A 15,054-nucleotide genomic window follows, 5' to 3' on the forward strand; every position below is an offset into this window, starting at 1 on the left:
ACACATGGCTTTCAGGTTAACTGCACATTCATTCCTGTGATGTCACTCCCATCAAGCATATTTTCAAGGTGAAGCTGCAGGCTTGCAAGAGCGCACACGTGGAAGCTAAGAGCTTCTTGCAATGTGAGTGCCAAACGTTGGGCAGGTGAAGTGACCGGATGTGTAAAGGAAGAAAGGCTCTGCATTGCCAAGAACACATGCTTAACTTCACCGGGAGTGATCATTCACACTTCAGGAGTTCCTAATAAAGCCACTGGGGCCATTAAGGGTCCAGGAGCTGGCCAGGGCTTCCCGGAGGGCTGGACGTCCACCCGGCCAGCACACACGCACCCCACCTGGGATCCCTCGGGGGGGGGGGGTCACCAGTAATAAAAGAAAAAGAGGAGGTGGGCGCAAAACACCCGCGGGTCCGGCAGAGCAGAACTCACTTCTCGGGAGGTGTCGGGTCCCTGGGAAGGCGTGCCCGGGCCCCGACCAGCGGTCAGCCTCGCTCCGGCGGACGCGCGGAGCGGCGGGAGAGAGAGCCCGACACGAACACAAACACAAACACGCTCCGCGTCCCGACGGTGGGCGGGCTCACGCCACCTCACCATTCCCCGCCCCTGGACCCCGCGGCACCCCTCGGGCCCGAGCCCCGAGTCCCGGGAGCAGCCGAGGCGGCCGGGCGCACGGCCGGCAGCGCCCGGAGCGACCCGCAGTCGGGGAGGAGACTCGAGAGAGCGGCGCCGACAGCGCGGCTGTGTGCGGGGGGGAAGAGCCGCGCGCCTCTGTCCGCCCTCCCCGCAGCGCGCGGGAAGCGGCCTACCACCCCCAGAGCTCGTCCTGTCGGAATCGCTGCTCCCACCTTCCGCCGCCGCCGCCTGCAGGGAAGCCGGAGCGGCGGGGGTCACGGCGGGGGTCAGAGGGTAAAGGTCTTGCTCCCAGCAGCCTCCGCGGTGGATACGTCGCCATCTTGGATCCGCGGGACAAGAAAATTCATGCGGTGAGTTTTTGGCCAATTTTCGCAAGTCTGGCAGCGGGGCGCGCGGCGGGGGCGGCAGATTCGGGGTCCCCGCCAGACGGGGGAATGCCTCGGGGCCGGGTCGGCCGCTCCCGGGGTCCGCGGGTAGCGTCCCGGCCCGCCGCTTCCCGTTGCTTTTGTCTGGGCTCCAATCGAGAGAGAGAGAGAGAGAGAGAGAGAGAGCGAGCGAGCGAGAGAGAGAGCGAGCGAGCGAGCGAGCGAGCGAGCGGGGGAGAGCGGAGCGGGCGGGGAGGGGGTGGCGGCGGCGGAGGAGGGAAGGAGGTGTGTGTGTGTGTGTGTGTGTGTGTGTGTGTCTCTGTCTCTGGGGGGGGTGGACGGCGCGCCGGGCGTCGCTGGGCTCGGCCGTCGCCGCAGCTGCCGATCCCCGGCCCGGTCCGCGGGGCTCCCCCGGGCGCGGCGGCCGCCGGAGCCCCTGCCCGGTCCAGCCGGCTCTCCGGCCCTGCTAGCAGCTGGCGCTTGCCGCTGCGGGTCCACAGCCGCCCTCGTGTCTGTGTGTGTCTGGTGTGGTGTTTGTTGGGGCGCTCCGGCTAACGGCCCTGGCACACCCGCGGCCGTGCGTTGCTGGCGGGAGCAAAGCCGGCGAGATGCTGCCGCCTCTTGCCATTGCACCCGCAGGCTGCAGCTTCCGTCCTGCGCCGCGGCATCCGAGAGGCTCGCCCAAGCCCCAGGTCTCCGCTTCCGCCGGGGGCCCTCTGCACCTTCTCGCTCTCTGTCTTGGGGTGTAAACTTAGAAGTTTGGCGGAAGCAAAGCGTCGGGGTAGAAGAGGCTCGCGGAGTTGTTTGAATTGGGGTCCTGTGGTCCGCCCAAGCTGCCGCCCCCTCCCCCCTAATAACTGTGGTCCTTGTGGAAAAGCATCTTTTCAAGGGGCTTTAGAATATGCATCCGTCCCAAGCCGAGTGGGTACGGTGTTATCACCAGGAAAGCCTCACATACGGGTACCACCTCCCAGGAGGAACCTAAACATCAACTTCCTTCCAGTCTTAGGAGACGTCTACACTTTTCAGCCCCCGGAAGACCGGGTGCAGTGTATTCTGTTGCGTTTTCATAACAGTCTTGATCAGAGAACCATCGCTTCTTGATCAGCCTAACATTTCATAGTAATTAAGAAGCTTTGCATTCTGTGCAAAATGGTGAAAGTCCCACAGTTAGTTAACACACTGTTTTCGGGAGGGAAGCCATACTTGAATTTCATATTCAAAGTTGGACACGTTCCCTGTCATGCTAGATAACTGTGACTTTTGAGAGCCCGGGAATCCCTAAGTGGAATTGTGAATTTACCTCTTGAAACAGAATAGTGGAGATAACAGCACGGGATGGAGGAAGGAAACAGACATTCCAAAGGATGTATTTACACAGCAGGTTTCTCTTGCCTGTGAGAAGGCGTGGTGTCTTTGAAAACAGTTCTTCCCCAAATATCTGTGGGTAGATCTCTCTCAGTTTGATTTGTCACAGATTTAAAGGATTCAACAAGAATCACAGTGAGTTGAAATGCTTCAGTGTCTGTTCAGATCTCTTCATTGAAATGTTTGTTAATGGACCCAATGTATTAGTAAGGTGTGTGTGTTTGTAGTTCTGTTGTATTAAATCTAAAGGAAGAGAACACAAAGTACCCTTTTTAGGAATTGAGAGGAGATGCCTTCCTCTTCATCCATTTCTTGCCTTTGTGAATAAGCATTAAACTTTGGAAAACTCCTTTTCCCCTGTTTTTTTTTCTTTCTCCCCACCTGAGGGCTTGAATTGCATTTCTGTTATTACTGTTTGATGAGAAATTAGAAACTATTCTCATTATTATACATCCCAGTTTATTGCTTCATCAATTTCAGAAAGTTAACATGAACATCATTTGTGAGCAGAATACTTTTGTTCAAAGTATACAATGCAGATATATATATGTAAATATATATATATAAAACGTGCTTATCCTAGAGAATGAGAATTGCTTGTTTAAGCAACAAATGCGGTCTTTTAAGGTTTACAATTTTTATAATACATTAAAAGTAACCATAAATGGTGGAAAATAAAGGCAAAATGCATTGTGTGGGTGATTTGTATCTATTGTAACACCTGATTCCAAAGATAAAACTTAGAATAATATTCTCTCTCTAAAAAGTAATTATCTTTGTTACCATTTTGTAACTGTGTGTATTTAATTTACATAGATTTTCCTGGGGAAACTCTCTTTGTTGAAAAGTAAATGTTTCTAATTTAGTAGATTTCTTTAGAACTGCTTCTGAGTTCTGAAAATGTTTTGAAAGACTAGTAAAATTTTTCATAACCTGTGAAAAGTTAACAGTTTTACTTTGCTGAATTGGCAGATTTGCCTAAGAAGATTTTCTGATAACAAAAACATGCGCCTCACATGTATGGTGTCTTCAATAATGGAAAATAACGTATTATGAACTTCAATTATTTGGAACCCATGTGAACTTATCTCATAATTTGTTTTCTCATAAACTCTTTGAAGTATCCCTCCCCACAACCCCATGTGAAATACTGAGTAGATGTTAATAGACTGGTTAAAAAAAAACTTAGTTTGCAGCTTTTTTTTTGCAACTTTTAAAAAGCAGTAGTGTTAAATGATAGTAGTACTTTCAATTATCTTAAAAATGTTAACTCAGAAAATTCATTCTGTTGTGATTACAAAATTGAAAGCCAAATCTAAGGATTGCCTGTACTTTCTTAGACATTCAAGACACTTGATAGTGGTACAGCCTTTGGAAAAGATACTAGTAGATGCTTTTTTTTGTTATGTGGCTCTCTGCTGGATTTTGTAACACGAAGAAGGAAGGAAGCTGAGGTGCCAGGTAGGGCAGTGCAGAGGCAGTTAATGTGAGTTGTGCTGTAGTATTGGAGTGGAACTGCATACAGTATTAAGGAAAGGATCTAGTGCTGTGATACGAGTCATTCTGGTTGATGAGGAAAGTAACTGCTCTTTCTTCTCAACGCTGGTCTCTGCCTGTGGTCCTTAAAGGAGCTGTATTTCATTGGGACCTCTGCTAGATACTTGGAAAAGAGCTGCACCAAGATTGGAGTCTCTTCATGTCTGCTAAAAAAAGTTGGTCTTTGAAAAGAGGTAGAATAATATGTTGAGTTTTGAGGTTTTAAAACCTTCATGGTTTCTTCCCTGATCCTTTTCGTTGACGTTTCCTTCAGCTTAGATAGTGCATATTTTGTGTCTTTAGCTTTTCTGTTTGGCATCCTTTGATTTCTACTTTAAGACTCAGATCTGTGACAAATCATTCTGACGTGCATTTATACCATTAGAGATGACTTGGAATAGCACTCTTACTGACTTTTCTGATAACTCATTAACTAAAATGCAGACGCATTTCTTGCTTGAGTGTATGTTGTATTATGAAGTAATAAAATGGTTTCTTGTTTTATTTATTAAGAAAAAACTGTGACCTTTAAATGTGAAAGTGACTTATCTAGGAAAAAATGGAAAAACTTTCATTTCTGAGTATGTTAATATTTTGTACTAGTTTAAATTCAAGATATGAGTCCATTTAGATATGGTTAAATATTTTGAACAGATCTGTCACTTACATGAAAGTTTTCCTTTTTTTTTTTTTTCAGAGATTTATTTTACTTGAAAGAGTTAAGATATGGATGACAAAAGGGAGAGATTTTCCATCTGCTAGTTCATTCCTCTGATGGCTGTAATGGCCAGAGCTAGGCCTTGTGAAGCTAGGGACCACGAGTTTCTTCATGATCTCCTACATGGGTGCAGAAGCTGAAGGTCTTGGGCCATCCTCTGCTGCTTTCCCAGGCCTTAACCAGAGGGCTGATTGGAAAGTGGGGCACTGGGATTCGAACCATCCTCCACATGCAATGCCAGAACCACAGGTGGAGGATTAGCCTGTGTCTCTACCATGGTCACTTTTTTTTTTTTTTTTTTTTTTGTCTTTTAAAGGCTTATTTGTTTATTTGAAAAGCAGAGTGATGGAGGGGAAGAGGTCTTCTGTACTTGGGTCCATTCCCCATGAGACCTCAGTTTCCTGGCTGGTCCAGGCTAAACCAGAAGCCCAGAATGCTATCTGGAACGCTCCTGTGAGCCATCTTTTACCACTTTGATTGGCATGTTAGAGGAGAAGTGGACGGGAAGCGGGTCAGTCAGGACTCAAGTGGTTGCTCCCCATATGGGATGCTAGCATCATCCAACAGTGTGTTAACAATCTTGCTCTAAGTTTTCCTTTTTTTTTCTTCTCGCACAAGTGAAAAGGGGGTATTTTAGCTATCCTTTCTCTGTTCCATGATAGAACTATTCTGAACTATTCTCTGTTAATTCTGTTCTTGAAACCTTTCTTGACTCTGAAAATCCTCTCATTGTATTGCTTTAATATACTTTGTACCTGTTATCACACTGTATTATACTTTGCAATAGCTGCCTCTGTATTGTATACAACTAGAGATAGGGCTCTGTCTTGTTTATATTTGCATTTCAGTGCATGTAGTACTTAGTAGTTTCTCAATAAATACACATTGCCATATGTCATTTGACATTCGATGTTTAGGGTGTTGTTACCCGGCTAGCCTTTCAGAAGCAACAAATTGGAAATGGGTGCTCTGTGTTACTTTCATATCTCTGAATCCTTTGTTACGCTTTTGTAATTAATTATGTGAAAGTAGATAACTAGCTTTTAATTTTTGCCTATTTGAAAGGCAGGGTACACAGAGAAAGGGACAGAAAGATCTTCATCTGCTGGTTCTCTTCCCAAGTGTCTACAACAGCCGGAGCTGGGCAGGTCTGAAGCCAGGAGTCAGGAACTTCTGGGTCTTGCACATGGGTACAGGAGTCCCCAAGCACATGGACCATCATCTGCTTGCTGCTTTCTTTGGTACATTAGCAGGGAGCTGAATCAGAAGCTAGGACTCAAGCCCGTGTTCGCATGGGATGTCAGCGTCATAGGTACAGCTTTATCGGCTGGCCGTGCCATTGACCCAGTCCTGGAAATTAGCTTCTTACAGAACTGTGTGTAGAGTTAGTAGGAAACTAAGAGAGCAGCGTTTAATCATTTTTTTCTGTATTTCTTGTAGTTTGGATGATTATTTGAATATATATGTAATTTATTATTTATTTGAAATGCAGAGTTATAGAGAGGGGGAGGGAGAGACAGAGTTCTTCCATTGGCTGGTTACTTCCCAGGTTGAGTCAAGCTGAAACCGGGAGCTAGGAGGCAGGCTTCCTTGTAGATGGCAGGGGCTCCAGTGCGTGGGCCATCTTCTGCTTTTCCAGACACAATAGCAGGTATCTGGATTGAATATGGAGTAGTTATGACTCAAACTGGCACCCATATGGGATGCCAGTGTCACAGATGGCAGCTTAAAAACTGTATTACAAAGTATTGTGTTGTTTGCTACTATTTAACCTTGAGCTTTTAGTGGATTTGGTCTTTCTGAGGTTAGATTCTGTTATTTTTTCATTGCTTGAATCTAGCCCAAAATAGTACAAAGTAGAAATTCTTTTTTCCTTTTTTTCTCTTTAATTGTTTTTATTTATTTTACTGGAAAGGCAGATTTACGGAGAGAAAGATCTTGCATTTGCTCGTTCATTCCCCATGTGACCGCAATGGCTGGAACTGAGCTGATCAGGAGCCAGGAGCTTCTTCCAGGTCTCTCACATGGGTGCTAGGTCCCAAGGCTTTGGGCCGTCCTCTACTACATCCCAAGGAGCTGGCAGGGAAGTGGAGCATCCAGGACATAAACTAGCACCCATATGGGATCCTGGCACTTTAAAGGCAAGAATTTAGCCACTAGGCCATCGTGCCGGACCTAAAGTAGGGATTCTTTGGTTAACTGCTGTTATTATCCTGAATGGAAATATTAATGTTTGATTAAAGACCACTGAGGAAGATCTTATGTCATATTTATATTATTTTAACTTCTTAAAATCAGAAAGATCCTAATTTTGAGAAACATCTGTACTGTAACGTTTTGGATAAGAGATTTTGGCCTAATTTTATGTCTGTTTTAGAGATGTTTAAGTCAAACAGTAAATTATTCCCAGAATTGCATTTGCTAGAGATGTTAATGTTTGATTTATGATTTTAGAGATTGTTTCTGCGTCTTATTTGCTTATATATTTTCCAAAGGCTTTTGAAGGAAGATTCAGACTGAATATAGTATGCATGTTTTTTTTTAAATTTGAACCAATTTTCAGGACACCAATTCTTGCTGTGTTAATATTGAGAGAAGATTATCTTTCCTTTTGTGAAAAAAGTTTAGATGCACATTTAGCAGATTTCTAGTATACTAAGGAACCATCAGTAGATGAGGGAAATTTATATGCAGTAAAAATTTAGGAGACAAAAACAGTAACTTTTTGTCAGACATATTGACATATTATTTTTCTGTTTATTCAAATATAGAAACAGTTCCATTTTGTATCAGCATATGGACAAGATGTAATGACTAATTACGTAATACAGTGTGTATGGGAGCAGAACATTTGCTTTGTGTCATATCTGGCAGGAATGTGCGTTTGTGTTACTTTTTATGTTGTAAATTACAGTGCTAATCCTGCCTAGCAGTTTTGTATTTAATGTTCTGCTTGCAAGAGTCTTTAATAGATCGGTAGTATTATACTATTCATTAAGTTTACTATGCCTTTCAAAGGATCTGATTCTTGGTGTTACTCTTTGATATTTCGGTGAAAAAAGCTCTGCAGTTGTCAAAACACATTCGTATATACTATCTCATTTGTTGTCTTCTGTATTTTTAACTTAGAAAAAAGTTTAAACCTCAAAGTTCGTAAGTATAGCATCAGCTGTTTGGATCAGTATGAAATTAGAAATTGGAAATTACGAATGTCTTATTTAAAAGCTTATTTTGTTTATTTGAAAGGCAAAGGTATTAGGGAGAGGAAGATCTATCTTGCATCCATGGGTTCATTCCTCAAATAAAGACAAATGCTGGGGCTAGACCAGGCTGAATTGCTCCTGTGTGAGTACTGGGGTCCACGTGATTGGACAGTCCTCTGCTTTCCTGGGTACAGTAGCAGGGAGCTGGATCAGAAGTGAATAACTGAAACTTGAATCTAGATCCATATGAGATGCTGGTGATGCAAACAGTAGCTTAACATGATGTTATGTCATAGTGCCAGCCCCCATAAAGGCCATTTTTTCTTCTTACATTTGGCTCCAAGTTCGTTTTTAATTTAGGACTGTTCTGTAGAAGAAATTCTGATTTGTCAGTTTAAGTAGATGTTACATGGAAGGTTTTGTTTTCTTTTTATAATTTAATGTATTTAATTAAATCGATAAAGTTTGAAGTAGTAGTAGTAGAGCATTTTTGCTTAATGGCTGGCATAATGGCAATATCCAGCATTTACTCATATTTTTAAGAATTATAAACATTGGTGAGAAACTCCAGAAACATACATTGTAGTATTGTAATGAAAATAAATAATACTTGTTTATACAGTTTAAAAATATTTGTGCACCAAAGTAAATTTATCTGAATTCCATTTCCCCTTGAACTTGGTTATTTATTTATTTATTTATTTTATTACCAAGTCAGATATACAGAGAGAGGAGGAGAGACAGAGAGGAAGATCTTCCGTCCGATGATTCACTCCCCAAGTGAGCCGCAACGGCCGGGAACCAGGAACCTCCTCCGGGTCTCCCACGCGGGTGCAGTGTCCCAATGCATTGGGCTGTCCTCAACTGCTTTCCCAGGCCACAAGCAGGGAGCTGGATGGGAAGTGGAGCTGCCGGGATTAGAACCGGTGCCCATATGGGGTCCCGGGGCTTTCAAGGCGAGGACTTTAGCTGCTGGGCCATGCCACCGGGCCCAGCTGTAACTTTTCTAATCTGGGTGTGTTCATAGGAAGATCAGGCTAAACTTTAGGTTCTGCAGGAAGATTAGGTAATGTGGAAACTCATAGAATTGTGTCTAGCTTTGGTGCACTGCACTTTTGTGTGTGCTGGAATCAGTGAGTTCTAGGATGTATATATGTAGAACAGTTGTAGTCCAGTGTTTCAGCATTTGTCTATATTTCAAAGCGTTTTGAAAGCCAGTGGACCTGATACTTACAAGTCACTTCTAACTTTATGATTCTCTGTTTTTTGAAAATTTTAGACTTCTTTCTGCATTTGCAGACTCCATACAATTTTCATTTTGAGCTACATTTCGATAGAAGTTGTTCAGATTTAACTTTTGGGTTCTACTGGTTGGATTTTAGTGCTTTAGATTTTTCCACCAAATCGTTTAGTAGTGTTTCTATTCTGGAAGACCAGACAAGGGACAAATATAATTAAGATAGTGACAGTTACTGTGAAGATAATAAGAGAGCATGGAGGGCAGTAGTTGATTCCAGATGGAAGGAAAGATTTTAGGTGCGGTGATGGAAGAAGACCTCTCCGTGGAAAAACTGACAAGGGGGAAAGTTCTGCAGAAATCTGGAGCTTGCCATTCAGTCCCCCCCCCCCCCCCACCTTTTTTTGGCAAGATTTAAATCTGGAAAGGCAGATTTACAGGGAGAAAGATCTCCTGTCTGCTGGTTCACTCCCCAAGTGGTTGCAGCAGAGCTGAGCCAATATAAAGCCAGGAGCCAGAAGCATCTTTCGGGTCTCTCTTCTGGGTGCAGGGTCTCAAGGCTTTGGGCCATTCTCAATTGCTTTCCCAGGCCACAAGCAGGGAGCTGGATGGGAAGTGGAGCAGCTGGGACACGAACCCATGTCCATATGGGGTCCCAGCATGTGCGAGGCAGGATTTAGCCACTGTGCTATCGTGCTGGGCCCTGATGATGTGTTCTTAACAGGTTTGGTTTCCATCCCCTTTTCCTTTAGGCAGAGCAGATATTTCCTGAATTCTAGAACTTGGGAGAAAATAATGGAGCACTTAATTTACTTCTTTAAAATTGAGAGCATTGTGCCATTTACCTTTACATATATACTCATCTTTTCCTGTTTCAAAGATTAATTTGAAAGACATAGCAACAATAAGATGGGAAAGATCTTCAACCCACTGATTCACCCTCTCCCCCAAAGTGCCCCAGTGGCCTGTTGAGCCTGGAAGTTCATCTGAGTCTCTCATGTGAACTATCATCTTTGTCACCTTTTCCATGCACGTTAATGTGAAACTTTTAGGAACAGAGCAGTTAGGATTTGAACAGGCACTCTGCTATGGGATTCCGACATTGCAGACAGTGGCTCAACCGAATGGACCATATGCCAACCCTATATGCGCATCATAGATGGGGAGATTCTGTACTATAGCAGAAACACTGTGTACTTGGATTCGCAAGATGAGTCTGGGCAACATGATTTTATTTATTGTGTGTAGGGAAATCAGTTTTTGAGATTTTAGTAATTTGTACTTCACAGTGTTGCTGGTGACAATTGAGATAAGTAAGCAAAGATATATAACTGTATAGAACCAGAGCATAGTATGATAATGATTTCTAATTATTAGTTGTAATGAAGGTGGTAGCTTCTTGACTAACTGATTTGTTTATTCATTTTACCTTATTTATGGTGCTGCAACATTCATATACTTACCTTTTATGCATTTTTATTTAATTAAATACAAGGCTTTTTGGACTTTTTAGTGAGGGAGCTTAAAAGATGGTTGGAGAAATAAAACCATTCTGTTGGGTTCAGCATATCACCGCAGTTAATACAAGACTTGGTTGTTTTTCTGTACTGAAGTATTGAGACTTTTAAGTGTATATGCCAGATGTCCACCTCATCTTCATTCTCCATTAAGAGCGAAGATCATGAATATGCTCTTGGATTATTACTCTTTTTAATGGCTGTTTGTGTTTATTCTTTTTATCATTTTTGGCCAAGTGTAGTTTTTGTGAGCATTATGCTTTTTTTTCCCCAGAATTCATTTGTAATTGCTAGTTAAAACATTGAGCGTATCAGCTCGACAGTTTGAAATTATTGTATAGTCTTTGTGTATTAACATGAATAACTTACACTATTTTATTTCTTGCAAGTCTGCAATACTGCTTTAAGATTTAGAACATTTTGAAGCAGTATATGTAAATGCCGTACTAGGGAAGCAGAATTGTGTTAAGCAGCTGCAGTAAAAAAGTAAGGAAATGGTTGAAGTCCTCAACTTGCACAACCAGGATCCCATATGGTTGCTGGTTCTTGTCCTGGCGGCCCTGCTTCCCATCCAGCTCTCTGCTTGTGGCCTGGGAAAGCAATGGAGGATGGCTCAGAGCTTTGGGACCCTGCACCTGTGTGGGAGACCTGGAAGAAGCTCTTGACTCCTGGTTTCAGATCAGCTTAACTCTGGCCATTGCAGCCACATTGGGAGTGAACCAGCAGAAGAAAGATCTTCCTCTCGGTCTCCTTCTCTGTAAATCTGCCTTTCCAATAAAAACAAATAAATAAGTTTTAAAAAGAAAAAAGAAGGTAAAAATCAGAGATGTATAGTGTTTCCTTTTTTGTGATAGTGTATACTACTGATTTGTATGTGACCTAAATTAAAAAAAAAAGACTTATGCATGAACATTTTCTAGTGTTATGGAACGTGTTATGTAATACTTACTTGAAACAGATTTCTTAATAGCAAGAGCATAACTGACTTAATAGTTTATTGTTATTGAAAGTTTATACTTTGATTTTCACTTTTGTGAATTAACAGTGTTGAACAACATTCAAGCTTAATTTTTGTGCATTTGATACTTTAAAGTTATTTATTTGTGACTCTCCTTTAAAACATCATCCCAAAATCATGAGGAAAGGTAAATACTCATTAATATCACAATTATAAAATTAGGTTGTTATGCAAGTGAGCTGAGTCCAAAATTGACTGCTAAGCTGTTTAAACTGGCAATGTAAATGTTTCCGAGAATGTTTGTCTGATTTGCTGAATTAGCATTAAAAATATGGCATGCTATGTTAAATGCTAAGGTCAAATTCATTTTCACTGCTTTCTTAAGATTGAGGGCTTCAAAATCACTTTGATATCTGGAAATACTTGGAAATACTTGCAGGGTTGGCCGAAGGATACCAAACATGGTAGTATTAGCTGTTGCATTAGATAGTTTTTTCTTATTTATATGTCGCATAGTTATCTAATTGTTATATCAGGCACTGTTCCTAAAGATATTGCAGTGTAAAGAATAAGAATATATAGCATAATTTGACAAGTAGTGGTAAGGATATGGATAAAAATGAAAGAGTCTGTGAAAGCAGTGAGCGCGGATTTACAGGTGGTTTAAAAAGTTCTTCCCTGGAAATCAATGATTGAACTTGCAGTGAATGAATGGTTGTATAGATCCAGGAGAAAGGCATCCTAGAAAAAGGCAGCAGCAGATGCCCAAAGAGAGGAGTCTTCCTGGTTATCTTATGATTGAAAACATTCCGGGAAAGGAGTAGGCTCTGTGACTGGAGAGTAGTGGGAAAGGAGTAGAGTGGTAAATAAGTACAACAAAGATAGGAGGCATTTAGAGGCCACCAAAAGAACTTAGACTTTTGAGAAAAGTGATCTTATGCATGCTGTTAATTTTTACACAGGTTTGTTGAATTCTTTCCATTTTACAGCTGAATAAATGTTGTAGACAGCCAATGCAGATACTCCTTGATTTGCAGTGGGGTTACCTATTTTGCAAACCCATTGTAAGTTGAAAGCATCATTAAACTGAAAATGCATGTTAATCCATCTACTGAACATCATAGCTGTCAAGTTGTTGTCTGCCTTGTGTTTTCCTGGCTGACTGGGAGCTGGGACTTGCTGCTGCCACTCAGTGAGAGAACGTCATTCTAGTCCATCCGGTTCAAGATTAAATCCAAAACTGGAAATATGATTTCTGCTGAATATGTATCACTCTCAAACCTTCATAAAGTCAGAAAACTAAGTTGAAAGTGAAATACTGTGATTTTTTAAAAGTCAAATACTGTAATTTCTTCAAGGTCATATGAGCTAGTGTCTAAGATCTGAATTAAGTATTTGACTTGAAAGCATGCGGTTTCCTCATAGTATTACCATTCTTGCTCACTGAGTTGAGTTCGTGGGCAGCTGTTGAGATGCAGTTGAACATCCCTGCTCTGTAACATGTTATCACTGACTGCATTTTAAATCTTGCTTCTTCTGGAATACAAGTCCTTTTAAGTTACAGCTGTAAATTATGATGCTATGAATGGTTGTTCTTTATGTTTAAAAGACAAAAATAATTTTTTTTGTCTATAAAAATGCCTCTTAAGTTGGTGAGCAAAATGTAATGCAGTTAAGATGATTAAAATGTAGCTATTGAGCATCAGTCAGCAGTTCCCACGAATGACTGTTGGCTCAGTGCACCAAGTTTGCCCGTGAATAGTGACTTGAAAGCAGGTAGAAAATGCAGCTGATGGAGAACTCAACCAGAAGAGGTGAAGGCATAAACCTGCACTCCCTCCTTTTGGACCACCACCTGATGTGCCTTTATGACATTCTGGACCGTCTACCTCCCTTCCTTCCTTCCTTCCTCCCGGTCCACCTCCAGGGGCTCCTCCATTCCCGAGGCCACCCGGAATGCCTTAACCCCAAGGGCCTTGAACCCGACATTTACCACCAGGTGCACCTCCAAGGTCTTCCTCCTGTCCCTCCACCCTGGAGAACCCCCGCCAAGGCTAGACCTTTCCCTGCACCTCCAGGCAACCCTCCACCCCATCCTGGCATGAGAGACCCACCTTTGGTGCCTCCACTCGGACGTGCCTCTCCTGGGCTTTGCCCACCAGCTCCCTTGCCGAGCCCTGGGGTTTTGAGTGCCCCTCCAATTTGATTCAGTGACCCCCGGCAGATGATACAAGTGCAGCCACCATGAAGAAAGCCACAAATCACTAATCAGGCAGAATTTCCTCGATTTGTTCCACCACATTGAGAGTACGTTGGGAGAATAAAGGGACTTCTGCTCCCCAAAGAATGTCAGAGGATGATTGGGCTGTGCCTCTTGCCAAAGCAGTCCCCAAGGCTTGTCCTGCTGCGCAGGTGACCATACAAACTCTTGCATGAAAGAGTTGGAAGCTCTACTGTGACAGGGCAGTCTTAGGTGTTTGTTCTGACTCTTGTGTGCTGTGGGCAGTGCATTAGAGACTCCCAGAAAATCAGTGTATCTCATCTTGCCTTTTGTGTTATTTTTTAATATTCCTGTAAATATTTTGTAATATTTTACCTGAAGTAAAATGATTGACAATGTCATTTCCCAATAGAAAGCAAGATATGTGGGAAGAAAATATACAATTCTTTGATTGAAATTATTTCCCACTGGGGAGAAATGATTAAAATGTGCATGTGTGACATTTGAAAGTCCATTCTTAAATCCTTTGCAGGAGAATTATATTTTAATAAATAAAGCTTATGCTGCCAAATTAAGTCAACGCTAAGAGGACAGGGCAGTCATTAGCAAGCAGGCTGGTGTTGCTATTATTTCTGTTAATTTTTGTCAAACATTTATTTTGTTGTTTTAGTGCTTTTGTAACTTTGCTTCAAACATTGTTGTTGAATGAATGTACATTTGCTACCAGACATGTCTCTCTCACACTTGCGACATTTGTCAAGTGTATGCTAAAATTTATTCTAGATTCTTCTGTGTTGCTGGACTTATTTTGTGCATAGTTGATATGAAAGAGTGGCTTAAGAGTGAAAATTGTGCAAAGTTTAAAACTCAGTGTTTGTTAAGATTTTCCTGCTATTGAATCATCTTGTCACCATTGTTTAAAGCAAATTGTTGGCAAACATGAGGGTTTATTTCTGAGCTATCATATGTATTCATTAATCTATGTCTGTATCTTTGCCTTTGTATTTTAATTACAGTCTATGATTTTGAAAATGAGAAATTAGAGTCCTCCAACCTTGCTTTTCTCTTGTTTTTCGAGATTTACCTTTGACTAGTCTGTGTTCATTGAATTTATGTTTGAACTTCAGGATTAGTGTGTCATTTCTACAAAGAAGCCAGGTGGAATTTTGAGATTGTGTTGAATCAGAGAAATCAGTTTGTTGATATTTGTCATTTTAAGTCTTTGGGTATATGAACTTTTTGTTTTCATTTCTTTTAACAATGTCAGTTTTCAGATCCTTCATAAAAGGAATTGTTTTC

The 15,054-nt window shown here is 42.0% G+C and overlaps 1 protein-coding gene and 1 long non-coding RNA gene across 8 annotated transcripts in view; one reads left to right on the forward strand and one right to left on the reverse strand.

Annotated features, from left to right (window-relative positions):
• Nucleotides 1–866, reverse strand: part of LOC131482079 (uncharacterized) — a 55,419-nt gene extending 54,553 nt beyond the window's left edge. Inside the window, exon 1 of the long non-coding RNA XR_009246753.1 lies at nucleotides 809–866. This is a non-coding gene — a long non-coding RNA (uncharacterized LOC131482079). The remainder of the gene's footprint in view (nucleotides 1–808) is intronic.
• CNOT2 (CCR4-NOT transcription complex subunit 2) overlaps nucleotides 512–15,054 on the forward strand; it is a 98,696-nt gene continuing 84,153 nt past the window's right edge. For 2 of the 7 annotated variants that reach the window (XM_058673613.1, XM_058673618.1), the window contains exon 1: nucleotides 512–982. In XM_058673613.1, the coding sequence (XP_058529596.1) occupies nucleotides 978–982 (5 nt within the window). In that variant the 5' untranslated portion in view covers nucleotides 512–977. The remainder of the gene's footprint in view (nucleotides 983–15,054) is intronic. The other 5 variants (XM_058673614.1, XM_004583024.4, XM_058673617.1 and 2 more) reach the window with 4 other exon arrangements.

This window comes from Ochotona princeps, chromosome 15 (genome assembly GCF_030435755.1).
Source record: "Ochotona princeps isolate mOchPri1 chromosome 15, mOchPri1.hap1, whole genome shotgun sequence".
Classification (NCBI taxonomy): Eukaryota; Metazoa; Chordata; class Mammalia; order Lagomorpha; family Ochotonidae; genus Ochotona; species Ochotona princeps.